The 26826-nt window shown below is 43.5% G+C and overlaps 5 protein-coding genes and 2 long non-coding RNA genes across 15 annotated transcripts in view; 2 read left to right on the top strand and 5 right to left on the bottom strand.

The window, feature by feature from the left end:
* The window catches only part of lclat1 (lysocardiolipin acyltransferase 1), a 54002-nt gene extending 51076 nt beyond the window's left edge, over nt 1-2926 (bottom strand). The window contains exons 1-5 of one of the 3 annotated variants that reach the window (XR_015863368.1): nt 2625-2926; nt 1057-1267; nt 724-891; nt 440-638; nt 234-380 (exon numbers count right to left, since the gene is read on the bottom strand). Coding sequence is in view for 1 of the 3 variants with exons in the window: in XM_088400237.1 (XP_088256363.1) it covers nt 234-380; nt 440-638; nt 724-891 (514 nt within the window). In the remaining 2 variants the exon portion in view is untranslated. The remainder of the gene's footprint in view (nt 1-233; nt 381-439; nt 639-723; nt 892-1056; nt 1268-2624) is intronic. The other 2 variants (XR_015863367.1, XM_088400237.1) reach the window with 2 other exon arrangements.
* A 2014-nt stretch (nt 2927-4940) lies between these two features.
* On the bottom strand, nt 4941-12683 carry lbh (LBH regulator of WNT signaling pathway). Of its 4 annotated transcripts, XM_088401256.1 has the most exons (4): nt 12440-12681; nt 12263-12364; nt 8145-8247; nt 4941-6313 (listed from the first exon to the last, which is right to left on the bottom strand). In XM_088401256.1, exons 3-4 carry the CDS (start codon nt 8220-8222, stop codon nt 6095-6097), a joined length of 297 nt encoding a protein of 98 aa, XP_088257382.1. In that variant the 5' UTR covers nt 8223-8247; nt 12263-12364; nt 12440-12681; the 3' UTR covers nt 4941-6094. The 4 variants fall into 4 exon arrangements, with proteins under 4 accessions (XP_088257382.1, XP_088257383.1, XP_088257381.1 ...); XM_088401257.1 differs by lacking the exon at nt 12263-12364 and having other exon boundaries at nt 12440-12683; XM_088401255.1 differs by having other exon boundaries at nt 12263-12681.
* Nucleotides 12684-12847: 164 nt separating this feature from the next.
* LOC148385128 (uncharacterized) lies at nt 12848-15733 on the top strand. The gene is made up of 3 exons (XR_015863353.1): nt 12848-12963; nt 14550-14821; nt 14907-15733. It is a non-coding gene; the product is annotated as an uncharacterized LOC148385128 (long non-coding RNA).
* Nucleotides 13255-15450, bottom strand: LOC148385129 (protein yippee-like 5). 3 transcript variants are annotated; one of them, XM_088400145.1, is made up of 4 exons: nt 15276-15450; nt 15126-15192; nt 14897-15044; nt 13255-14811 (listed from the first exon to the last, which is right to left on the bottom strand). In XM_088400145.1, exons 3-4 carry the CDS (start codon nt 15035-15037, stop codon nt 14587-14589), a joined length of 366 nt encoding a protein of 121 aa, XP_088256271.1. In that variant the 5' UTR covers nt 15038-15044; nt 15126-15192; nt 15276-15450; the 3' UTR covers nt 13255-14586. The 3 variants fall into 3 exon arrangements, with proteins under 3 accessions (XP_088256271.1, XP_088256270.1, XP_088256269.1); XM_088400144.1 differs by having other exon boundaries at nt 14897-15042; nt 15129-15192; nt 15276-15449; XM_088400143.1 differs by lacking the exon at nt 15126-15192 and having other exon boundaries at nt 14897-15042; nt 15276-15448.
* A 1141-nt stretch (nt 15734-16874) lies between the features above and the next one.
* Nucleotides 16875-21269, bottom strand: fhl5 (four and a half LIM domains 5). Of its 2 annotated transcripts, none has more exons than XM_088400140.1 (6): nt 20903-21269; nt 18659-20500; nt 17902-18076; nt 17564-17733; nt 17311-17497; nt 16875-17243 (listed from the first exon to the last, which is right to left on the bottom strand). In XM_088400140.1, the coding sequence occupies exons 2-6, from the start codon at nt 18818-18820 to the stop codon at nt 17092-17094; spliced, it is 846 nt and encodes a 281-aa protein (XP_088256266.1). In that variant the 5' UTR covers nt 18821-20500; nt 20903-21269; the 3' UTR covers nt 16875-17091. The 2 variants fall into 2 exon arrangements, with proteins under 2 accessions (XP_088256266.1, XP_088256267.1); XM_088400141.1 differs by having other exon boundaries at nt 18659-19017.
* LOC148385126 (uncharacterized) lies at nt 17651-22782 on the top strand. Its single transcript, XR_015863354.1, has 3 exons — nt 17651-18891; nt 18978-19088; nt 19812-22782. It is a non-coding gene; the product is annotated as an uncharacterized LOC148385126 (long non-coding RNA).
* Nucleotides 22065-26724, bottom strand: fut9a (fucosyltransferase 9a). The gene is made up of 3 exons (XM_088400138.1): nt 26354-26724; nt 24801-24927; nt 22065-24724 (listed from the first exon to the last, which is right to left on the bottom strand). The coding sequence occupies exon 3, from the start codon at nt 24713-24715 to the stop codon at nt 23636-23638; it is 1080 nt and encodes a 359-aa protein (XP_088256264.1). The 5' UTR covers nt 24716-24724; nt 24801-24927; nt 26354-26724; the 3' UTR covers nt 22065-23635.
* Nucleotides 26725-26826: the final 102 nt, after the last annotated feature.

Raw genomic sequence — 26826 nt, 5'->3', positions numbered from 1 at the left:
GGGGTAGCTTTGCTCGGCTTAAGGGAGAGCTTTGTCGTTTGGCATCAGAGCATTCTGGGAGTGCGATGACAAGCATTTGGTTATGCGCTAGCGCTGCTAAACTGTGTTTGCATAGCCGTGCAGCTCGGTATGTTCAAATGAGAAGGGTGAAGTGTGACTCTCGAAAAATCATTGTATTAAAACATAAAACATCCATCGAACTAAAATCCACAAATGTCACCAAAGTGGCTCACCTGTGAGGTCGGTACCCTCGGGAAAGAGCAGCAGCTGCAGAGGTTCTCTGATGTCGCAAAAGTAGTCAAGCATGTTCCCCATGTGCTCCTTGTCCTTCTCCCAGCGCCGATGGATGAAGACAAAGCAGGCCACCTGCATGGCCCAACCTGGAGAGCATCTGCGCGGTCATCAGAAGCCCTCGGAGAACGACCGCGGTTTGACCTACCGAAGCCGGGCACGGCCTTGAGCGCCGCCTTGAGGCAGATCTTCTCCAGGCGCAGGTAGCTGTAGCGGAGCAGGCAGCACCAGAGGAACATCCAGTCCAGACGCGTACGGTGGTTCATAATAATGACGCTACGCTCCCCGGGGACGAAGGCGTCGCCCGTGATCACCACTTTCACGCCAAACACCAGCTCCAGGAGGGACTGTTTGTAGGAGAGAGACAAAATGTACAACTTCAAATAAAACCAGGCAAACTGGGTGGAGTGAGAGCCGAGCCGACGTACGCACCACGGGCAGGGTGAGCCAGGTCGCGACGATGCGGTCGGTAATCCAGCGGTACCAGGCGGGGGACAGCAGCATGAGGGGTAAGACCGGACCCAGCATGAAGATGCTCCCGAAGAAACTGGCCAAGAACAAGGTCAGGACAAAGTACAAACCCCGCACGGACACAGCCATCTGTCGGAACCAAAAAAATAAATAAAACAGATGAGATACCGCCATTAGCTTCCAAACTTAGTTTCTCACTTTAGTTTCTCAATTTTAACCACAGCTAAAAAACATCACGCAGAACTACAAATGCACAACTAGCAAGTGCGCCATCCAATAAAGGTTTGAAATAACCTTGGCCAGTCATAAACGCAACGGCGCTGCCAGTCAATTATTGCCGAGCGGAGGTGAAAAGGGCCTGCGGAGTGTTGAATTGATAAGGCCGCGCTGACGTGCTGAGTCGAGAGCTGACGCTACAGGGACTTATTTCATCCAGCAGGTGCGCAATGCAGCTCGCACCTTTCCACCTCAATTACCGGCGTGGACGCACACACACACACTAGGTCTGAAATACACAAGCACATCGAAAGCAACATGACACAGCAAGTGAAAACTCAGAGGGTTTATTAATTAAGGTGGAAAAAAAATAAACAGCGTGCAGGCAGTGCTGATATTAATAACGGAAAATGTGAGGCATGAATAATAACACTGGTCAACATATTTTTACATTTTATTGTGCTAAATAGGTCAAAATAAAAAGGTGGTGAGGAGGTTGGGGGAAAAAAATGGATGGCAGAGATTAAGAAATGACTAATCAGTCAAAGTATCAATTACGCTCTTTGACTGTGCACCTAACAAAGAAGCAAAATGGCCACTGGTGGGTCTTTAATCAGTAGTAGGTTTGTCTTTCTCAAAAGGTTTTACCGAAAAGGCTGAACGTGTCAGCGTTGACGTGCGAAACTGGAGACGCCCTACCGTGATGCGTCAGCCCATGCCAACGTCAACTCAGGTTCAAATGCGACAGCTTGTTTGATTTTATTACCTCTTTGTGATCATTTTTGTAAACATGCAAGACATGTCTGTAATTTTAAGTTGCTTTGGATTTAAAAATGTTTAATTGTTTATCTTGTGCATTACAGTAACATGCTGCCATGCAATTGGTGGGCCAAGTTATTATTTTTTCAATATCAGGCAAATTGATGCACTTCAAATATTTACTGTAACATCCTGAAAAACAACATTAAACTTATTCTTTGACCTATATTGCCCCCCATTTTAATAAGGCTAAAATGGATATAATGCTAAATTTTATAAATATTTATAATGATGAAGTTGGACGGTCATGAAATGATTGAAAATAAAATTTCCGGCACAAAAAAAATTCAAACTGCATATTTGTATAGTTGTTAAAAACGTCAGCACAGCACACCAGAAAAGACTTCAGTTGTATTTATCTTTTATGTGCACTTTAATTTATTATTTAAGTTATTTATATATATATATTTTAAATCTTTAGGTGCACAAACATTAGTTACAAAGGCAAAAACAACAACCTGTTGAGATTTTTTTAAGAACAGGTGTCTTGGGTGTAATTTCAACCCAATTTCGAAGAGATGATACGAGAATGGCTGATTCTAGTGTTGAAGGAAATACTAACACGCACAGTACATACTAAAATAGTAAAAATACATTAATTTAAAAAAAAAAAAATCATTATGGGCGTCATCCAATTCGAATCTGCAGTTTGTAACGTGCCCAGCCCACCAAGTGTTGCTTCGTTCTCTGGCCTCGCCCGAATGCTAAGCTAACTCGGGGAATTAAACTCAAAAGAAATAGTTTATTATACAGTGCTACTCATCTAACTTACCCGAAGAGTAGCTTTCCAAGACACACATTAAGCTGTCAGTCATGAACAAACTTACCTTTTGAAGTGCTTTTCAAAAAAAGAGTTGTAACTCTGAAGAGTCCGTCCAACCGCTTCCCTGCAACATAGCAACCTGGCTAGCGGAAGCTAACAAGCGAGGTGTTTCTAAGAATACAAGCGAGCCTTATTTGGGGCAGTAAAAAAATAGACGAACCCGGTTTTCGTAATGAATTTCTTGAAAACTTTGAGTTAAAGCGAAGGTGAAATAAACATCGTAACAGTGTCGCCTCGTTGCTAACGCGACCTCTCAACTTGCTCTCTGTAAAGTCATTACAGCCGGCCTCCGACAGGGGGTGCTGTTTCGTCTTTATTCGAGAGGATTACCTACTAAAACAGAAATTGTGAAAATATGTTTCAAAATTCAACAAATTTCGTGATGCCCTCAATCTCCACTTGGATAAAATATTCTCAAGGCCTTCTCTGCTATCATGACTTAACTCAGCTCGGCATTATACTTCACAACCTCCAAACTTGTTTAAATAATGCCCTGTCTTCTTTTTTTTTACTTTGCAATGGAATTGTGTCATGAAAGCACCTTCACATGACTCCTTATTATATACAAGTACGTATTTCATGGCCCTCAGGTTGAAAAGCCATACATGTCGATTTAAACAGGCAGCTTATGTTCTCGCCGCTCTAATCCGTTTTACTTTAAGACTATGGAGGAGAGCACAGAGGGACACTGGATAAATGCACCGATATAGCAGATGGCAAAACTACAAACACTTTAGAAAATGTGGCGGTATCGCAGGTGCAAGGCCTGCGGGACGTAAGACGAGAAGATTTAAAGAGGTCGTGGAAGAGAAGAATGTTAAACATAACAAACGTTTTTGTCCTCTCAATGTAAAAACAACAAGTTCAAAGTGCTATCAATAGACTCAAAAGAGACGAGAGGCAATGCCCAAAAAAAGTCACTCTTGTCTTTCCCACGTTGGCTTACATAAGAGGCTCGTGCGGTCCAACTTGAACTCATGTGGCTCTTTTGCATTTATTCAGGAAATTTGATTAAACACAGGGTGGGGAATGACATAAACCTTTATTTATTTTGAGGCCTATGATCAAGTGTTTTTAAAAAGTGAAAACATCTGTTCTGAAGTAATACTGGAGAAGAGCAAAAAAGTGAGCCACATGACACCATGGTAGAAACGACATCATCAAGCACGAAGAATTTATTTTGGAATATTTTTAAATTTTCTTTTTGAGATCCCAGAGCATCAGTCACAAGATTGCACCAGACTCAACAAAATATTACAAATAAAGTATATTCTTGATGGTTGAGCTTGATGAATACAATTAAATATTCATCCCAAACATTTTTTTTAAACCTAACAAAATATTGTCACATAAATGGTTCATTTCTCATAAATGCTGGTGTCCCAATTCTAGAATGATCTATCCAGTGTTCTCTCCTGTCTATCAAATAGAGTGCATGCCTCAGGGAGAAGGATCATGGAAAAGTCTTGAGTTCGACTAAGTGTTCTCTCTCTTTGCTGTCCATCAGCCTGACGACCTCACCACACACACATGCATCACGACATGCTGACATCATGTGTAACAGGAGAGCCGTGTTGCAGCGGGTAGAAGAAACGATACACACTCTTCTTTAAAAGGCATGAATATAAGCAAGCGTGTTGTTCATTAGAGGTTTTATTTATCAAGGTATATTTGAGACATTACGACATACCTGTACTATGTGGGAGGGCACAATAAAGTCACTATAATTTTATTTTTTTGTCACTGGCATTTGGGATGAAGTGCGCAGCTTAAAAAGTTTGGCAAAGGCTGGAGTGTAAAAAGAGTACATCACATAAATGTTCCTTTTTTCTTTATGACTTAATGCAAGGAAACGGCGGATTAATGTGATGCGTGGACTGGAGACAGTTGCGAGCGTATATGTTCAAGGAAGACATTTTAATAGAGACAAGCAGTCGCCAGTATTGTCTACTGGTCGTCAGGTCAGACTCGGCCGACACTCTGGGATCAGCCTTAACATTGTTTCCATCGGAAAGAATTCCAAGAATGAGTGAGAAGCTTTATCAGTGAAACACTTACAAAAGAATGCTACATGTTAGCTTCAGGATAACATTGTTGAAAATTAAAGTCACGTTGTCAGCAAGAAGTATTGCATTGTGCTTTAATGTGATTTTTTAGAACCATTTGTCACATGACCTGTGACCTCAGTTCATGTGAAAAATGTTTTAGCATAAATGCAAAAGTTGTCCAGATAGCATACCAGCAAAGAATAAAAGGAAATATTGTTTTTTATATGCCAAACATTTTCTTTTTAAGAGGTAGGCCAAAAACCACACAGCTGTATTAGCAAATTCAAAGTTTATTTACAGCCTCTGCGAACAGAGCAAGAGAAAAAAAACAGTTATCTAAATACAATGACAAAAACAAAACAAAGATGGCAGCTATTCTCCCTGAGCTTTACAAAAACAACCAGCTCGGTTATAGACAGAGAAAAAAAGAAAAGAGATATTGTACACAGCCCTAATATCACACATATAACAAGTCAGAAGAAGAACACGTGACGGACAAAATCAATGCTACTTTCTGACATTGAAGGTACATCTTGAAGCTACATGGTGACAAAAAGTACAGCTGCTTCCACAGAAACAAGTTGGAAGAATAGAGAGAGGAGCAGAGTGTTCACTTGTGACGGGATCCATTATACGTCCACCGAAGAGAAAAAAAAATAATTAAAAAACCATTGTAATTTGCAAATGGTCAAGTCGTAAGGCCACACAGGGCGAGCAATTAGCATCCGGTTAGCATACTAGCTTCCCTTTCCTTTGCTCTTGCTTAAAACCGCCGCAGTGAAGCGCACATGTAGAACAAGCTAGCACGCTAGTATCAACTAAAGCAGTTTTCCTCGTGAGTAATACAAAATTGTTGTCACTAGTAAATCGATTCAGCGCATCGGTTTTCTCCTCGTTGCACTTTTTGGCTACAACTGGAAATCTACTCGTGTGCCGAATTGTGACTTCACTGAAGAACCTCGTTTTATCGACGAAATAGTACAACAATGTATTTCTCTTGAAGCAAAACTGCACTAAACATCTACATGCTACTAAAAAAAAAATCTATTACCATCTAGCGCTGAACTACAAGTACAAAGATGTTAACTTTAGACTGAAAAAAAAATAATACAATCCTCAGCTCATGCGACACCCACGACATCAAACAAAAACGGCTAAACCTTGCGTAGAGGCAAATTCTTAACAACAATCCAGAAAGTGAACATACAGCTGGAGGGTTAAGCGCAAATCTTTTTTGGGTGGGTGGGCTCAGTGGAGCCATGTTAGCGCAGTCCCAAGTCTTTTCAAGAGTGCGAAGACGTCCCATCGAGTGGCAGTGCGACAAAACTATTGCTTCTTTCGTGTGGTGTCAGCCGGAAAGGTTTAAGGTGCAGCGTGACCAGTGCGTGAACGGTTGGACATGGGAAGCAAAAAGGGCTAGCGGCTCCTAGTGCTTGGAGTTCGCCGTGGCCTGTCCGTTTTGGATGCCATTGTGATTGGGCTGCGCTTCGTCATGGTCGTCCTCCCCCTCGCTTACTAGGAACTCCTCGGGAGGCCAGCGGAGCTCGCCGCTCTCCACCTCGCCGTCGGTTGGTTCCACCACGATGGAGGGCAGGCGGTCCTTGAGCTTACAGCAGCGCTCAAAGTCCGATGGGTCGGGGAAGATCTGCCGAGGACAGATGCCAATGTCAAAACCCGTCATGCATTCTTGACCTTAATTTACATGCCAAGCTGCTCACAGCTCGTTATAAACCAATAAAAGGGCATCATTTTCCGAAAAGAGATTTCATTTAAGTTGGGGAGGTGAAAGAAAAGCCCGAGGAAAGAACATGGAATAAGGTTGAGTCGTCAAATATTTGGCCAAAGCCCCAGACAGCGGAGATTATTTGAGATTTGACAACCGTTCCCAGGAACCGGTGAATAAACCCAAAGGGCAAAATAAAAAAAAAAATCCTCCAGGTCCAAGAACAGCATTTTTTGTTTGGACAAAGTGGATGAATATTTTTAGCCCAGCATATTTCACTCGGAGACGTTTGCGGGCGGTGGGTCAGCGTCTGGGCAAAGTGCCGAGTGGAAAGTAAGCATTAGATGAGACGAGCGCGAGAGAAAGAGGGGATGCAGCTGTGGCCAAGCCTCCAGGAATTCCATCAAACGCATGAGAAGACAGCAAATATGTCTTCCTCTGTGCAGACTGTGAGAATTTGATCAGGTTAGGAAAACACAAGAGTCCATCACTGGGAGGTTTATTCTCACTAAAACGGGTGAGGGAGGGAGGGAGCGAGCGAGGAGGGGGGGGGGGTGCGGACAAGCGACGACTTTGCCTTTGGACACGCGTCACAACTCGTTCTGCTTACGGCGGCAGGAAGCGTCGGCAGCGCTATTTTGGGATTATTGTGTACGAACAGGACCAAACCGGCGTGCCTTTTGATTCGCTAGCATATTGGGAAAAACTCATTGTTACGATAGAAATATACAAAAGGGACGCTTGGTTTACGAGTTCCGGACATAACCCGAAAACGGAAAACACAGCTATCACGGACTTACGTCAACACAATAGTAGCAGAATTACAGTAAAAACCTGGAGGAACATTTTATGTAGGCCAGAAACAAAACTGAATTGAATTGGCAACTATTGTAATAAAATCGAGTAATCGGGTCACGTCCGATTGGAAAATTGAACGGTTTCAAAAAGTTTGAGTCCAACAATCTCTCTTGGCTGTTTTTTATTGAACTCACTTAATACCAAATAATAATTGATTGATAAATGATTTTGTAAAACACGAATGAAGAAAATCGATTAATCGAATAAAACTATTTTCTAGTGAGTCTCAGTTCTTCGTAAGCTCGCATCTAAAAGAAACGAAACCTTGAGGCAGGTTTGAACCCGTTGCCCCCGGCATCCGCGACAGCTGCTGTGCGAAACGGCGCAAGGAAGTCGGCCTCTTCCTCCGGGGTCAAGCTACATCCTCCGAGACGGGCATCGAGCGACATGGTTTACTACGCCGGTTACGAAATTTACCGGCGCTACAGCAGCTGTGCGTTTTGGATGACCTTGTTGAGGTGACAGTGAAACAAAGCCGCTTGTCAAGAGCACCTGATGGTCGTTTGCGTCCGAGCGATCGGGCGTCACCGACACCTTTCTTATTCTTCGTTTTACGACACGTCCCAGTGCGTCGGATGTTCTCGGATTTGTTTTCCTCCCACGCGCAAAATGAAGACGTATTGTTTTTATGATGCTTTGTTTGGAGGAATGCGCAAACACCACTTATGCCAATTTCCACTGGCGCGCTGAGATTTTCCGAAACATATTTTTATTATTATTTTTGGCTTTTCATTCAGACGCAGCTCGCTAGACTTCACCAGGCTTGTTATTTATTTCCTTTTGCTATTTTGCATAGTCAGATGAAATTCCACAAACTGGCCACCGATTATTTAAAAAAAAAATAAAAACCTGACTATTTTATTTATTTATTTATATTTGCGTGTATAAAACATACCTGGAAAGAAAGTCTGTCCTTGGTGGGACTGAGCCTCATGTCGTCCATTGGGGTGCTGTTGATCATCACCTCAGTCATATCTCAGACGGGCACAAATACTCAACTGCGGGGAAAGAAAAAAAAAAAAAAATACGTTCACCCACTTGACAGAATCAAATGCTCAATAGGTGAATCGGAATTATTGCCATGCTTTGCAAATAAAAGTATAAAAACACATTTTTAAATATAGTCAGAATGATACGGGGATCCAAACACAACACGGCAAGTTCATGACCTGCAGAGCTCCACTGAACCACAGTGAGTGTGCTGGGGGGGGAGGGAACTCGATGTACTCTTGTTCCATCAAAGCTTGACCAAAGTTTCCAAGGAGCACGAGATTGCATGTGGGCTAAGCTCTTTTTTTAGCGTTTTTATATCGTTAGTGTTTTACGACGGCGATTGGCGACGGTGAGGCCCACGCGCCGCCATGCTCGGCGGCCTTCTCAGGCCGTCTATTTCAAGCGTGCCATGGTGAGACGGCCATCGCCAGCTTGGACTTTGGGATGCCTCCTGGCCGCTAAGGAAAAACTCTGACAAGACGCTCGACGTGAGCCGACTCAAAGGAGATTTGGCTTGACCCACTTTAAATCTCAGACGTGTTTTGAGGATATAAGCGAGGATGGTGATTAACACATTCATTCCAAATAAGTACTATTATGTAAAGGCTTGTTACACAAAATCAATTTAAATGGCGATGAGATGTTCTTTCTTGGCTTTAAAAAAATAATTTCAATTTCAACCATCATGAAACATCTCAAAGGAATGTGCAAGCACAGGTCTGGCTTGTGTCGAACACACTGTGTACCGACAGTCCTCAGCGGCAAGAGGTCAAAAGAACTAATTAGTTTGTCCAACTTGCTTTCAACAAATGAAGACTTTTCCAAAAAATATGTAAATAAAATGTATTTGAACCAAAACATGAAATATGGGGAAAATATAAAATGCATTTTAGTGTCTGGCCCTTTAAGAGGCGGAGCCTGGCGGGGCATCTGCAACACACATCTCTGACATTTGGATCACAATGATGGGGAAGGAGAGGAACATCATGATCAGGAATTACAACTGGTGGAATTTAAAATTGTTTTTTGGGGGGGGAAAGAAAAAAAAAAAGGCAGAATGCCTTCACTTCTCTATTAACATTTCAAATCCTTTGCAGTTGTGCGAAAAAGAAAACAGAACATCAATTACCTCGCAAACTCTGTCTACAGCTCAAGCAGACATTGTTTTTATATTCTCATCTTTTAACCACAAGCCATCCGGGACCAAAATATTGCAAAAACCACAGTCCTGGTTCACATTATAACATTTCACAATGCTGCTTGGTTACAAGAAACATGACTCAGCAAAATAAAAGTACATGGAAGCAACAACTGACTGATCATTTGAAGAACCTTGAAAGGTTAAAACGTAAGCAACACATCCAATTATATATAACCTACAAAAAAAAGAAATAAAAGATTGGACCTGCACTAAAAAATCTTCAACTCAAGGACCGATTTCATTTCAATCATCACAACAAGCATAAATCAAAAAGTTTCCTTTTCAAGACCCAAACAGGCACAATGACTTAATTATCACAAAAAAATCATTTGGGAAATTCATGCCCCCCAAAAAGCTCAAAGATAGCAACAAACAAACTTACTAGTGGCACTCCAATGACAAACGAACCCGAGTAGCTTCGGACGTGAGGACACGCACGCACAAGCTCTGAATTGTATCCCTCCAGAGTAAGAGTCCACTCAAATGAGTGCTTGTGGGGGGTAGTGGCATCACATGACACGACTCACTAAGTGGCAGCTGATTAACCCCTGAAGCACACCAAAAAAAAAAAAAAAAAAAAAGAAAAAAACCTAGACTACTTTTTAATGGAATTTTTCCAGTCTCAATTACACACTTTTGGGAAATGTGATGTGGTTGTGAAAGAGTGAGCATCATCCAGGTGAGTCAGTGAGTTCACATCGATAGCATGATGCGGCATAACGGGCCGAAAAAATTAATGCTGAAAAAATGTCATTCGTCACATCCTGGCTTCTTGGCACAGTGCGGTTTGGGTGGAAATATGCTAAGAGGGACGCCGGCTGCCGTGCGCACCACAAAATCAGCTGTGTTCAGCCTTTATGTCAAGTGACTTGCCTCTCGGGGCTTGTGTAGTTAAATATACACACATACTACTTCTGTCTCGGTCACAAGTTCGCAAGCAAGTAATCATTTTTACTTTACAGCGGTTAAAATGTTACCTTGGGTCATCCTCCATTCTCTAAGTCTGTCACAAGTACAAAAAGCACGGGGCAGCGCTAGGAGGGGGGGCAATTGGGCACTACCCCCCCTACAGACTCCCCAGGTGCCAGGCCAGACTTATGGTTATTTTCAGATTTTTCTAGGAACCCTTGGCCCCCCCCGAAGGAAAAAAAAAAATCCTAGTTCCGCCACTGCATAAAACGTCTTAATAGACAAACGCTTTTCACAGAAAAATAAAACGACACATGTACTTCACATTTGTCTACATAATAAAAATGGGTTTGAAATTGAAGTATTTCATTACAGGCTTTGAGTTTTTTTTTTTTTTATTTACACTTTATACAACTACCACCTATAATAATAATACTACTAATGTCATTTCACCCGTGAGTTGGATGCAGAGGAGGGCCAGGCAGGCATGCAAAACCCAGAAGGGGGTGGGGGGGGGGGGAGGTGGGGGGTGCTCAAGCAAGTGCGACAGTGACGACCTGAGAAGCGGCAACAAAGATAAACACTCAGGCCTTGCCAGTCATATTTCTACGCGGGGATTGTATAAACATCCTGCTTGGCTAAGAATAACAGAACATTTGGCTAATAAAACATAACGGGGGGCACAATGAGGAGGAAGTGTTCGCACTCACAAATATGTCCACGCACACATAAACGCCAGTCGCTATGGAAAGTGTGCCAAAATTGTCCGATAGAGCGCACCTCAAGTTGGAGATCAATCCTCAAGACAAGAATGCCGTCTGCCATCGTCGCCAAGTGTCACGCAAGAGTGAACAGTGCGCCTCATTGTAAAAAGTGCAGACACGAGTAACCCGGCTGTAAATGGATTACACAAAAAGAGACCGAATATAGAACACGCCGGAGCTTTTAGAAACGATCACGTGCGTACACACAGTGACAGGTAAAGGTAAAATCCTCATCATCTTGACCCAGGTAGGATATGGGCCAGCAGACAGAAGGCAAATAGGTCACATGTCAAGAATAGAGACCCGAGTGCTGTCTCGTGTATTTTAAAACCGAGGTGCCAATCAAACTCAGCTTTTAAGCCGACCAAAATGGCCCTGCAATGAAAACATTGATCTGAAAATATCTGCACAACTTTCAGAGCATCTGACTTTAATTGTGGATTTAAAAAAAGTGCAGAAGCAAAGTGGTGTTACAGTGCAGATAGCTGTCGAGTGTCAACTTCCTGCCGAGGCGACAACCTGCAGAACAATGCTCGGCAACAGAAGACCAAAAAGCAGCTCGCATATCTTCCCCGGAGACAGGAAGGAGGTTTGAAACATAAGTAAAGTCTCAACAACATGTTAAGTGAGTTAAGGTTGCCTGTAGACATCAAGGATATGAAATAGATTTCATATATGCAATCAAAAGGGGAGAGTCGAGGCATCAGAATGTTTCTTCTGCTCGAGAGCTGATTTGTAGTACTAGTTAAGATAAAGGGTGTACTAGTACATCAAGGACATGGAAAAATGGGAGCATCCTCTTTTGTGACTGCAGTGCACCTGCAGCCATTATACAACCCGAGGTTTGAGGGAGAGAAGGGAAGGGAAGGAAGGGGAGGGAGTCCTGCAACGTAAAGGCAAACAAATACATTTTCAACTCTAAAGACATTAAAGAAAAAAATGCAAAACCTCTTTCAAAGTTGCCCGCTACATACAAACAGACTTTATTTTTTCCCATTTGATGCTCACGTTGGGGTCGGTCGATTCGGATCACCTGGTGGAGCTTCATTGGAGTAAATGAAGCATTTTTAGCCTGCTAACCCGGATACATGCTTATTTAAAATAAAAAGATTTTAAAAAAAATGGGGAGGGGGGGGGTAGACTCACCTGAATTAGCCCGAAGAAATACAGACATGCATTCAAAGCGCACCTGCTGCCACTGCCTCTTTGAATGTCTAAACTTCACGTTGAAACATCACATTTAAAACACTACAAATGAATCAAGAGACTTAAAAAAAAGACACTAAACTGCCAGCCGACTCGTCTAGTCTTGTCACGTCTTACCTCGTCTGCTCGTCACCGCCACTCTCGTGTGCACTTTTTATCCGGGAGGCGTGTGTACGTACGTCGCCGTCAAATTCCTCAATGGCAAACGCCCCGCCCCCTTCTATACGCGAGCCAATCGGAGCGCCGGCTATGAGGAGACGTCACGACGGCCGTCATATCTCATTTTTGTGTCTGTGTAGCGTTGGAATGGTGGAGAAGCTGCGGCAGGATGCTATCGATATATCTAGTGGTGGCGGAGATGGAATGATGAGCAGCCACTTGATGATGAGCTTGTTTTGTATTGCCATTCATAAATGGTTTCTTTTTCAAAAGGCATGACGTCATTTGGATCATGCAAACGCCACTCTTTGTGACTCTTCCACCTTTAAAATGCAATAACACGCTTATATGATGATAATGGTGATTATGATGCGTTGCATGTGTGACCTTCAAGCCTCATAAAACATCCCCTACTCCCACCCCAATGACACTCTAATTCTACCCCGTGGAGTGCGTCACACATCAGGCCTGCCCAGGATCAGGTCTGAATGCGTTCGTGGTGCTCTACTGCCATCTACTGGCCAAAAAGCGGCACTATCCAAAAATGCTGAAAGGAGAGTAAAATCCCTCAGGGATGCTTGAGAATTGACTTTTTAATGATTATATACAAATGTGCCTGGAGTGTCTGCCCACTAAGTGTGAAATTATTCAAGAAATTATTGGCCTTTTACTGACGATGTGTTTGTGAGTGAAAAAAACGTGCCACTGTACTGTATTTTCTTTTTCAGCTAATATTTGAGTGAATAATTCAAGATATAAAATCACACATGAAACAAGGTATAATACAGAGCTGTATTTAAAGCACAAGTCAACGTTTTTCAAATCGTGAAAATACACAAAAATAATATAACTCAATAATAGAGTTAATTGGAAACAATGGTACCATTCGTAAATGCTAAACCAATCAAGTGTCAACAACTTTTTTACATATATAAAATTATCCTCAGATACAGTGGTGCCTTGAGATACGAGACCCGGCTTAAAGCAAACAATGGAAAACACCTTGAAACAACTATTTGAACACAAATGCATGGCAGACACTGCCTCCTGCTGGCCAACTTGGGTACACCAGAAGCAGCAGCACCAGGATTGAATTATAAAGCAAAAACAGTTTTAATGCTTTACATTCTATCTAATTAAATGATTTTACGTTTTTTAATAAATATGTTGCAATTCCATTTTGCCTTGTTATGATCACGGTCACGTGACAAACTAGTATTTAAAGGCACCACTGTATTTTATTTTTTATTATAAAGGAGAGACGAAATGATGGGCTTTATCTACAAAACCGATGAGCCACATGCAGACCGAGAAGCCGCTAAGTTCTCCTAGCTCTTTGCTGGCGTGTGAATGTTTATTATAAGCTCAACTAAAGCAACAAACTCGCTTTTATGAACCAAGGAAACGGGTGGAGAATGTCGTACATTGTAGAAAGCGCACAAAGCCCGTTTAACGAACGGGCGTATCTGCGCGCGCTCCATGGTGAAAAGTTAGCAACGTAACAGTGAGAAGAATGCAGCGTAATTAAACCCAGCGTGAGGCTAACAATCACCTTTAGCTATGTTGACGTCAAAGGCATTCTTTCCGCGGTGGCTATTGAATGACGCTAATAAAAGAAAAGTCAGCACCGGAATCAAGGCTGGTGATGTCATGCCAGTAGTTAATCATCAATGATTCGATCACTGAGATGGCAGCTGATTGTTTAGTGTGGATTAGATTGTGAAAGTCAAAATGCACGATGCTACAATCAGATTGTGTTCCTTCATTCGTGGTAGAAAAAAAAAATAATTGAACGACAGAATTGGTTAACGTTCAGAATTTTGTGTGAAATTGTAAATCCGGAGTTCAGGAAGCAATTCTCCCTTCTCGATCGCAAACAAAAACAATAATAGTAGGAAAATTGACGAGTAATCGATAAATCGGGTCGCTTGTTCTTGTCTCTATTGAGTACGAATAAAGCGCACGGCCGCAGAAACTGGAGGCGTTCTTTTAAAGCAAGCGTTCTTTTTCCGCACTGCCAAACGGGGGTCAAAAACCTACCCCTAATCTTTTTTTTTTTTCTGTGAAGTCAATGGGCGCAGCAGCAAAGAAGCATGGCGGCACGTTCAGGAGTTGTCGGAGGGCACGTGCTCCTCGAAGCCCTCGCTCTCCCGCACCAGAGCCCTTTCGAGGATGACTCGGCCCTCTTTGTAACGTTGGCTGTCCTCGGTGGCGAATTCGTAGATCCAGCCCAGCTTGCTGTTGCAGTTCTTGCAGCTGACGTCTCGTACCATGTGTCGGCCCGTCAGCATCACGCGATCCTGGACTTCGCTGTACTGAAGGTTCACCACCTGGAAGAGTGTGTGTACACACATGAATTATTTAATGCAATATCACATTGGGATTTTGAAAACCAACTTGTGTGTGTTGTGTTACCTTGTTGAAGAGGAAAGCTCTGCCGGTGGCGCCCGTGAATCTTGTGGAGATGAGTTCAGAGCGATTGGTCAAGATGGTGTCGCAGTTGGCGCAAGAGAACAGGCGCGTTCCACCGATGTGGTCCAAGAAGATGCGGCCCATTCTAACTACATTCACAATACGCAATATGTTATGAAGCGTCAAATACTTGAATGTCAAAGCACACAAAAAGGAGGAGGCTATTAAAACTTACTATAATTTACAATTTATATCCTCGCAGGAGTTTGAGGAAGCTAACGACGCACTAGCTGCTTGTGCTAACAAACAACAAAAACGACATCAGCGGCGTCGGGGGGGAAAGAGCTTTAAGATCTTTTTTAGCTCACTGTCGACTTCTTACCGAGGTCTCCGGGGTGGAGGCAGGGTCCAGAATTCCTTTTCGAAACGATGTCAGCGTGGATTAAGTTGTGTTTTACACGGACAAACGTCGTGAGTTTCGGTTTCGTCGATGGTTTTGTTGTTGCTCTTCAGCTGTTCCTAATAGCGTGTCCAAGAGCACACACTGTCAACATCCGGTCGTGACGTCATACACCACCAAAGTACTGCTGCAATTTAACAACGCTGCAGCAGAGGGCAGCAGTGAGCAAAAACGATTTAACAATTTCTAAATTTTCCACTTTGTGTACTCAATTTGGTTGCCAGTCGTTTAAATATGATTTTATTTTGGATCATTTTGAAGTGACAGTAACTATAAATCATTATCCAAGTTGCAGATTTCATTTATTGAGTGTTGTGCCATCACAGAATAACATTTACAAAAATGTGATGGGTTGACTCACTTTTGCATGATGTTGTAATTGTAGCTGGGCAGAGTGATAAATTATGAATAACCTCCTGGTTGTTACTTGTTGTGCGCAGTCCCGCAGTTGACATTAAAGCCTCTAGAGGGCGCCATCCACCTCCTTTCTGCACACCAGGCTCTGATCCAGCTCAATACATCCTGTGAGGTGCAAGCAATTGTAAACTGCATTAAGTGCAATGCACACATACCGATAGAAAAACAAAATCTCTTTTCCAGTCAATGTCAAGTAAAGGCCTGGTTATTGGGTTTTGCTTAAATGAACGATTATCCTGTGATGTGTGTTAAGCAAGGTACCCAAATACCATACGCAAACTGGTTACAGAAAATGTTCTGGATGATACAACAAACACGGCCGTGTTAGCTTGACGTTCATCCATGGCATGATGCAGCTCGCCATCTGCTCTTCTCACTTGCCAACTTGGAGGTGTCAGCGAGGCGTACCCACCTGACATTCAAGCTGCTCCACGAAGATGGTGGCTCGGTGGCCATTTGATTAGGTACAACTGTTAATGAGAAGCAAATCTATAGCATCAATTTGGTAGATTTTGTTTTTTTTCCACAAATCTATACCATTGGTCCACTCGTGTTTGTATTTAAACGGCTATTTTTGTTTTTACAACACTTGAAATTTCTGGAAAAGGCATGAACTATAAATTGAATAGATTGCATCCTTTTCGGATTAAACAGTTTCTGCATATGGATGAATACTTTTAGTCAGTTTGGCATTTTAAAGCAGCAAAATTGCCATTCAAATGACAGAAACAATGCACAGCTCCATTTCGCATGCGAGTGCATAAAACCCAAAGCGGCTTAAACGGCGGTCAAGCTGTGAGTCATGAATAAGACATGTCCTTTTCTCTCATTTCATCCCGTGATAAAGGAGCCTGTGAGTGGGTGCCTTTGTTCCCACGCTGACCCCACTGTACAATGAATAAAACGGCTTCTCCCGATAGTGCCCTTTTATGAACTGCCTTTCACCTCATGTGAGTCACACAGTTGGCAGCTCTGCGGCCACTCGGGCGCTGTCAAGTTACCGGGTCCACCGGACCCGCTTCCGTAGTGGTACTGAACGCAGCCGAGTTCCGGATACGGCTCTACGAGGGCTATAGATAATCATTAAAAGGATGAGACACATCAAACGGTATCAATATGCCTTTCCTTTATTCAACAATTCTAATTTGAAGTTTCGTTGCATGCCACTAAGGAATATTCTTGATCTTAAGTACAACGGTAAAGACAAATCTAGTGTGAGACTTAACAAAAAGACTTCAAGCGTTCAATTTAAAGACTTGATTCGATTCGTGCTACCTCCCGTTTGTAAACATTAGCACGACGCTACATTGAGCGTGTCCGATCACTTCTCGCGTCCGCAGTCGGTGCACAGGATGTTGTCACGCTGGGTGAGGAAGCCTCGGCCCACCAGGGAAACGGAGCATTGCCCGCAACTGAAGCACTCGCTGTGCCATTGACGCTCCTCGAAGGAGATGTACTTGGCGCCGGCGATACCTGGGTAAAAAAAACCCACACAGGTCACACTTAGGCCACTCCCATCAAAAACACCAAGGTGACTCACTTGTGATGGGCTTGGTGCAGCCCACACACTTCTTGGCGTAGAGCTGGCTGAAGCATTCCAGGCAGTACGGGTAGTTTTCCCTGGAGGTGAAACGCTGACCCGTCAGCTGCTTCTTACAGCCGATGCACAGGAAGCACTCGCGGTGCCACGGCTTTTCCTGGTACGTCACGCCGCCCGTAGTGATGGCCTGCCAAACACCGTGCCTCCGCGTCAAGTTGATTACCGTGACTCCGACGCGGCCGCACACACTTACCTTCTTACAAACGCAGCACTGGTAGGCGAACTGCTTCTCGAAGCAGCCCACGCAGAAGTAGCCGTTATCTTTGGGGATGAAGGACTTCGTTCCGATGGGCTGCTGGCAACGGTGGCACAGGAAGCACGTCTCGTGCCAGCTATTGCCTTTGTACTCCATTTTGCGGGAACCTGACACGAGAGAGAGAGGGGGGGTCGACGAGAGCGAGTCAGACACTCAAAATAGTCACGGCTGCGACGAGCTAGTGTTTATCTTGGAAGGGATTTAGCGCATAGCTCTGTGGTATTACGTTGCTGTTGATGGACGGTAAAATAGTCATCGAAAGAGAATCGGAGTACCTGGCATGATTGTCTTCTTGCAGGTGGTGCATTTGGACGAGTAGTCGTTGGCGTGGCACTCGGTGCAGAGCATCAGGTCGTCCTTGGCGGCGAAGGCCTTCTCCACCAGGGAGCGGCTGCACTTGGCGCACTTGAAGCATTCCTCGTGCCAGTGACGGTCCTTGTAGGACAAGTCCTAGTCACATCGATGGACAGATAAGTAGAGGCACATCAGATTTGATTTTATTGTTTTCTATTAATAAATTCAAGCGGCGGCTCATGGATGACTGCAATAGTTGGTCAAGTCCAAGGGGGGATAACTATTTGGCAAGCACTAGGTTACTTTCACTGTTCCAGCATCACAATTGAGTAGGTCATAGTTCATTCAGTTTTAAATCAGCTGAATAACTTTTATGTATAAAAGCTTCATGGGTTCACTAGCTAGTAGGTTAGTTTCTCACAGTTTAACTAGTGGTAAGTCTGAGTAACTAAAGCACATTAGATGCTAGTCTATCGTTTTTTTGGAAAGTAATAATAACTTGAGTCATAGAGGAACACTTTTTGGGACTGTTCCTCTTAACTTCTAATGGGAGTCTAAACGATTATAACAATGCTTTTTTTTTTAAACCGTACTTCGCTTTATGTGTAAACACTAAGCTAGCGTACTTCCTTGGTTCTTAGCATTCATTCATTTGCTCAGTTATGAAAAGTTCATTTGAGGGTAATTTTTTTTTTTGCTCGCAACACAAAGTTAGTCAAGCACTTGCTGAGTGCCTACCTTGCAGTTGGCGCCGATGGGCTTGGCGCAGCTCTGGCAGCAGTTGGCAAACAGGCTCTCGTAGCACTTAGTGCAGTACTGTGTGCCCTCTTTCATGATGTACTTCTTCCCCAACAGGGAGTCTTTGCAGTAATGGCAGTCGAAGCGGTCGTTGGTGGACATCGTCGCTGATAGTCGCTCGCGGGTACGGAGCCGGAAAGAAGATGAGCCGCGAGATGCTCCGACGAAAGGCGGTATGGAAAAAAAGGGGCGAGGCGCGGATTAAGGGGTATCCACCGGGCCAGGGGGTGTCTTCTATAAATACTGCCTCTCTTATTAGCTGTAATCTCCGGGGGAGGTCCGACTGCATCATTCTGCACCTTTTAAGGGAGACCGTGTCCAGCACATCACTAAGCCTTTTCAACTGTGGGCCAGAAAAGAAGGCCCGGAGGTTTGGAAAGCCATTTGGGCATTTATACTCTATCCTTCATCTTAGTGTGCACTACTAGTACGCTCTTACTCGTACGACTGGATTGTGAGGACAAAGGGCATATTAGTAGATGGCCTTTAAGATGGACCTATTTTCGTAGACAGGCGCATTAAACACTGCCGTGTCTTCTTTTTGGTTCTGGGGCAAGTCTTGCTTACCCTGTTTGGGAATCTGGCAGAGCATCCCGCCCCTCGCTGGCAGTTTTCGATTACATGCCCTCGTTGCACCTCGCAAATTGGTGACAGAAAATAGAGTCGACTTTAAAAACTTCTCTCGTGGTGCAGAATTTGGGGTGGATTTGATTGGGCCGGAGGAGCCCAATGGGCTTGGCTGTGTCCACACCCACAACGGCACAGACCGCCCTTTTTACGTCGGCTTGGCTTTGAAATTAGTAACGGAGTCAAACACGCCTCTAGGCAGATTTACTCTGGATTTGCACCTGACAATAAAAGCTGCTGTAATATTAGCATTTTTTTTTTTTTTTTTTGCAGAAAAAGCAAAGCTGGACTTTTTATACGTCTCATTAAACTAGTGCATGTGCTTCGCGACTTATCAACAAAACCCTTCTGGAACGACACAAATCCTCTCATTTTTTCGTGCAGCATCAACAAGTGATTGACAGTCGCCAAATTACTTTACAGTCTTGAACTAATGTGCTGCTATCGTTTTTCCCAACGGATCAAGAGAGGCAGACATCTTCATAAAAATAGCCCCAGGAAGACCACCGGGCTAATCCTCCAACACTACGCTGCCAAGATGAACTATCTCCTGTCGACACTTAACATTCCCTCCGTGTGCATTAAACAAGACATCTCTAAAGAATAGCGCACGCTGACCCGGATTTGACCCTATTTTTCATTTTCAAGGAAGATTACACAAAGAGTTGAATTAAAGCACAACAGTGCTCAAGCTCAGCGGATGACAATCAAAAAAAATCTTAAAACCACCTCTGAAAAGTTCAACAAATCGCGTGCCATTTTTTTAATCCGTGTTATGAATCTTAGATTTTTTTTAGCATCAGTGACAGATAACAGGTGCTTCTCGATTATACATGACACCAAACTGAAAATCGGATGATTTTGCGTATTTTTAATCCTCTCATTTTGATAGGTGAGGCCGCTACCATTTGATTGTCAGATGAAAAAAGCTTTTATTTGACCCCCACCTCGATGGCACTCTTATCTGAATGTACTCAGGCTTTGTAAATCCGCCATCGGATTTTGTTTGAAGTATTTACACCGGCGGCTCCTTTCAAGGCGACGACTTGTGGGAGAGAGTGACTGTCGGACACATTGACGTGGCACAAAGGCCTTGCCGACAGCTGGTTGGCATGGCGATGACATCCTAAGTGGCATCCATTAGACGAAGTCCCGCTGTGGAGGTTAAAGACACAAACGCGCCACCAAACCTCCCTCACCTCCCTCTGGGTACAGCTGGAGCGTCAATAAATAGGGCAACGATTATGGGTGGGAGGGGCGAAAAGAACCTGGCATCTCTTCACGGAGGACCAGTCCGGGAATCTTACATGACCCATTTTCCTCAATTTTCACCAAAATGAGGTTAGACAATGTACCACGTCTCTAGATTGCGCAATGTACAGTACTGAGAGGTGGCTCACCTGAGTTCTTTTCTTCTACGAAGGTTAATTAAAATTTCAAACATATAAAGTCCCTTTATTTATAGTTGATGCATCTACTCAATGTCCAGACCAATGCTTGTATACATAGTAGCCTAAAATAAATGTCTCCATCACCCAAGGACAAAAATAAACTTACTTTTAATGATGCTAGGATCACCTCGGTCGTCAAGACAGCAAAGATGGAGAAAGCAACAAGTGCGAGTCCAAAGTCCACCAGACGGTGTCAGCAAAGCGCTCCTAGTTCACGAAGTCCTCCCAAACGCTCCTTGTCTTCATTGGCAACTACTGTGCGCTAGCATTAGCGGCTAATTTCACTCACTGACGTCTTCTACTAAGTAGTTCACTAAACCGACTAACTCTATCCCAGTTAACGTTTCCAAAAGCATCCTTCCTGAACATTTTGGACATTTTGGATAAAAGTTCCACTTTTCTGAATCCACTCGGATATCTGCCTCTCGTCCGATGTCGTCCATCTTTTCTTTTCTGGCTCCACCCCTTTTCGTGACCTCTCACCCCGGATGTGATTACCACTTTCCAATTAACAATTATATAATATAAATGTATTGTTATCCCTCTTTTATCCACATAATCATACACAATCACTTTCAAACTGAAATTAATAGTGTGCCAACTAGAAGTGTCAAAATATATATAGCTTTGCAGTGCAAATCCTTGTAGATTGGTTGGACGCTATACCAATGTTAACTGAGCCTTCCTATTAATCCTCAAATAGCATCAGTGGATTACTAACATCACTGAACTGACTAACAGACAGAGACAGAGGACTTGAGGAGAAAAGCCGGTACTGCAAAAAGAAGGCAGAAGTACTGTTTTGTACTTTAAAAAAAAAAAATTCTCGTCGATTATACACAATAATAATTTGCAAAATTGGCATGAAAAATACCTGCGCACAAAAAAAACCCAACATGCTCCTTTTTGTGTCTTTTCTTTGCTGTATCATCAGTTAGTTGGAACGGATTAATAACATCTCCATTCATTTCAATGGGTAAAGCGGATTTGAGATACAGTTAAACTCCTCTGTACTCAAGTCGGACTTAAATATATACTTGGTCACTTCCCACTAGTACGCAGAGGATAGGGATGCAAATAGCGATGGGGTTGCGAGGGTCAGGTCGTAACTAACAACAGGCCGAGGATTGAGGCATAACCACCATAACTTACTCTCCTCGACATCATCAATCATTTAGCTGGGCTTCTCCCAAGCTATTTATACCAGCCCGCACGCATTATATTGCACTTTGTTTGTGTGTGTGTGTATTTTGAAATAGTTGCCATCAAATGTTTCACTCTTTATTTTTTTCTTTGACACTAGCTGACATCTAGAGTTCAAACACAACATTTGGCAAAATACAGTGATTTGGCAAAAATGGAAAAAATAAAAAACTCAATCGATCCATTTCAAATGGAAATACACTCGACACGAGTTGATCCCACGTATAATGCGAGTTTGTTCTTTTTCGGACATTAGAGACACGGCGTGCGAGAGCGACACATTCGCACATGCGAAGGCCGCACAAGTTTGGCAAAACAAGAGAGACACAAGCAGGCGAACGCAACAAACACACACCCGAGCGTGAAATCGTCAAAGCTCGGGAAAATTTACACTTCCATCGATGTCAGGGTGTCACAAATATTGAAAAATATACACAACACATTCCTTCTTATGTCACCTGACATTTTTTTTTCTTTTTACATGAATACAGCTTTCACTATGGCACTCCATAAGAAAAAAAAGTTCTTTCCAGTAGTGGTGAGCACTGGACACATTCATCCAAATACAGATAATATCGATATTGATATCGGTGTTAATGAGATGGATTTTTTTTTTCAAATATATAGCAGACAATGTTTCTCCATAAATTTAAGGATTTCATGGAGTACTTTGGTAATTTATACATTTACTCACAATTTATTGTACTTTTATTTTTTTAAAGTCAGAAAATAACTGCACTGCAAATGGAAAAAAATAGTTTGTCATGTTTAGTAGCATTTGTGGCAGAGTGATCATTTTGAAGACTTTGATTAAATCCCAAAAAATTGTGCCATGAAGGGAGAAATTATTTTTTAAATATATTCACAGTTTTTATGTATTATTTAGTTTTAAATATTATTTATGTTTGAATACAGACAGAAAAACAAGTGAATCAAATGTTTTCTATTGACCCCAAATTTAATTTCACTATTTTGCTATAAAATTCTGTCCGCTAACTAATTTAAAAAAAACAAAGGAGGGGGGTAAGATAATTGTAGTTTTCCATTTGGCATCCATCTTAAGTATTGTAAATCATCACTTTATATACACCACTACTTTCCAGTGTATGGCAGAAGATAAAAATGATGTATAAAAGGCTGACTTTGCAATCTCAGTTCACGTCATGCCAAAGTCTGTCACTCAATAGTTAAGTCAGAATTACAGTATGAAAAAACAAGATAAAGCACATAACTTTCAAATAAACCATAAACGTTGCATAAATACACGCAAATAAATGTGCATTTGGAATGCTTGGAGGAAAAAATAAAAAAGACAAAACTCTCCATGAGTCCCCGCCAAGGGATCACCGAGTCACGCAAAAATGTCGAAACTTGAGCCGCCAGTGAGACTTCAGCAAGAAAAGGTGACCGTTTTTTTTTTTTCTCACTTTCTTTGGTTTCTCTTGTCGTCGACGCATATTCCGTTGTTCAGGCATCACTTTGCGGGGACGAGAGAAAAAAAATCCAAATAAGGCTTCCCATAAAATTGGCTCATTTTGAATCAAATCACTGAATCAATACAAAAAAAGTGCAAGCAGCAAGGGGGGGGGGGGGGGGGGGGCAATGAATCCAAATCAAAAAGCCTTCACAAGCTGGCTCAGCCCCAAAACCACTTGTCCAGGTTATTGACCGTCTTGTATTCCCTGTGCCTGTGCAGGTAGTCGCAGGCCCGGCACGAGTGCTCAGCCCAGAACATTGCTCTCTTCACCTTAAAGTGCCGCCGCCACTCAAAGTATCTGAGATACATCTCCTCGTTCTTGTCCAGGAGCAGAAGGTAGTCGGCCAGCTCCTTGGCCGAAGCGAAATCATCCACATGAATGAAAGCGTCCCCCTGGACAAAGTTCTCGTAGTTCTGTCGAGACGGGCCCAGCACCACGGGTACGGTGCCCGCGGCCAGAGGGTTGTAGAACTTCTCGGTGATGTAGTCCTTGTGGATGGAGTTTTCGAAAGCCAGGTAAAATTTACAGCTGGCGATGGTGGGAAAGAAATCCTGGTCCGCAATGTACTCGCCGAAGGCTTGGCCGTACGCGTGCACCTCGATGTGCTTATACAGCTCGTTGTAGTACTTGACGCGCACATGCTCCTGGTTCCAGTTGCTCACGATCCAGCAGATCAGCTTGTTCTTGCTGGGCGGGACAAAGTCGCCCTCGCTCTCGGTGGCCAACAAGGAGCCGTAAGGCACTTCGATGTCGGCGTCGCGACGGTAGTTGAGCGTCAGGTTGAAGATGTTCTCGATGCCGGCCAGTTGGGAAGAGTGTGACGGTGACTCCAGGTTCATCCAGACCCACTTCTGGAAGGACGGACGCTGAAGCGGCGGCAGGTTGGACAAGTCGGAGCTGATGTCCCGGTGGTGGATAAGAACGCCGTCTGACTTGTTGTAGAGGTTCCGGTCGGCCGTGACCAAACAGCCGTCGATGTTGAAGACCGACGGGCACACGCTCAGGTCGTAGGTCATTCCGAAAGGCCAGAACCAGAGGAGCACCGTGGTTATGTTGCGGTCAACCTTGGAGTAGAAGGCGCCCTTGACATGCTCGCTGGACACATTGGACTCCACGGGACCAGACAGCCAGCTGGTGGACGGCTTAAAATACATCAAGAAGAGAGTCACGAAGCACCCGAGGATGAAGGTGCCCCAAAAAAGTGGTCGTAGGATTCTGTGCACGGCTGCCGAGGACATTACTCTGTGCTGGAAGAAGAACAGAACGGGAAATTATATCTCGTGGTTGAAGATCGTTGTGGTTAGGTAACATCTCCATACCAACCTTGTGGATTTGACTTGCAGCTGGAATCCTAGAAGAGCAGACGTTCCTACATGGAGTCTTCAACGAGAGGTGGCTACAGCGACGATCCGACGGGTTGGGATGTGTCTTTAACAGGTCCTCTTAATGCCTTGAATTTTTTGGGGGGGGCAAAGCAAGCACAAAAATGAAACATCAAGTGATGTTTCAGTAACCTTCAACCTTTCTTAAATAAGCTGCATGTGCACACAAGTTAATTACCGTAATTTTTGGACTAAATGTCGCTCCAGAATATAGGTCGCATTAGCCATAAAATGCACAACAACGTGAAGAAAAACATATATAAGTCGCTCTGGAGCAGGGCTGTGGACTCGGTCGGATTTTTGCACCGAGTCCGAGTCCGGCCTCTTGACCACCGAGTCCGAGTCCGAATTCTGCCTTTGGTCTCTTGCAAAAGCATATTTATTGAGAACAAGCAGGGTGGGCGTGACATTGGACATTATCAATGGACGCCTCAGCAACTGGTAAATCAGTGCCAAGTTTATTTTTTTATCAGATTATGAAAAACAGAAACTACTGGAGCATTTTAGATGACTAACTAAGCAAGAATGTTTCCACACCATTTAGAAAGTTGCAAGGAAAGGTAAAAAGTTTAAACAAAGTTAATAATTCTAGTGTCATGGAACGGATGGAGCAGCTTGGACCAGGGTTTATTGAAGAGAACGAATTAACAAAACTTAACAAAACAATAACTTGAAATCTAGTCTACATTCCAACATACGATCAAGAGAATCGAGGACATAAAAAGTCACTTGATTTCCTTTCAGAAGAAGTTTCTGCTGTGAGGATGCAGCAGAAAAACATCTTGGCACTGGTGGAAGAGGTAAAGAGAATGAGGAAGGGGTAGGAACCTTCCTCCAACTCTTTTTCGAGCATTCTTTGTTACTGATTTTTTTTTCAGTTTGTTGATTTATCGTTTGTTGTATGGACTTGCACATGGCAGTTAAAAGTGTTATTTGTTTTATTTTTTTATCCTTTGCTATTTTTAATATATTTCAAATAAAGACATCATTCGTTCAGTCATTATGGGGGACAAAAAGAAATGCATATATTACCGATTTTAAGTTAAAGGCAGTCGATGTTGATGCCATCTTGTTGCTTCACCCTTTTTCTTTATTTCCTGGTCACGTCTACTCCGGAGCAGCTTGCTATTTAAATGTAATTTAGCTCTTTGTGCACGAATAAAATTAGCATGAACCTTGTCACTGAAAATGCTAGAAAAAAAATGGATCAAAAGGGAGACCGGCCAAGTGTTGGGCGAAATCTAGCTGTTCCAATCGGACACTGAGGAGGAAGACTTCGATGCCCGTCACGAGAGCACCTTAGATGCGGAGCTGAAGGTCATTCGCGGCCGACACGATGCCGCCGTCACGCAAATCGGCGCAATTCGGCCCCCCTGGACGTGCGCGAAACCCGCCATCCATCACATCTTATACGGCGTTAAACGAGCAAGGCGTGGATTGATGCAGGGATTCTGGGGGGGGGGGGGGGGGGGGGAATAAAGGAATTCGACTCACCATCTCGAGAGAGCTTCCAGTCATTGCCTTCGCATGACGACGATGTGTTCGGAATTATCCACCGTCGTGTGAGCGTCACCACATCCAGACCAGCCCACATCCATCGTTTTTCTTCCGTGTGCGCGAGCGCGCGCGTTGCACCTTGCGTGTAATGCGCAATGGATGCTGCGGCAGAAGCAGAGGATTTACATGTTAAAAAAAAAAAATCAAGAAATAGGGTGCATGTGCATGCATCGTGTTTGTGCGCTGCTGAGCTGTGATGTGCTGGCTCGCTGACTTGTTCTGTTTATCACCACTGCGGGGCTCCACTGTGCACGCGCGTGTGTGTGCGTGTGTTTGTGGGATGGTGTGCAGGTTCGCTACTTTGTGTTGATCGCCACTGCGGCGCTCCAGTTTGCGCGTTTGTATTCATTGTGCTTTGGGGAAAATATGAAAACACTCCAACACAGACAATGGATTATTTTTAAGCAGTT

Source organism: Syngnathus floridae, chromosome 16 (genome assembly GCF_059516105.1).
Source record: "Syngnathus floridae isolate MCC-2025c chromosome 16, RoL_Sflo_1.0, whole genome shotgun sequence".
NCBI lineage: Eukaryota > Metazoa > Chordata > Actinopteri > Syngnathiformes > Syngnathidae > Syngnathus > Syngnathus floridae.
Note: the sequence above shows the minus strand (reverse complement) of the source record. Positions and strands in the feature narration are given on the sequence as shown.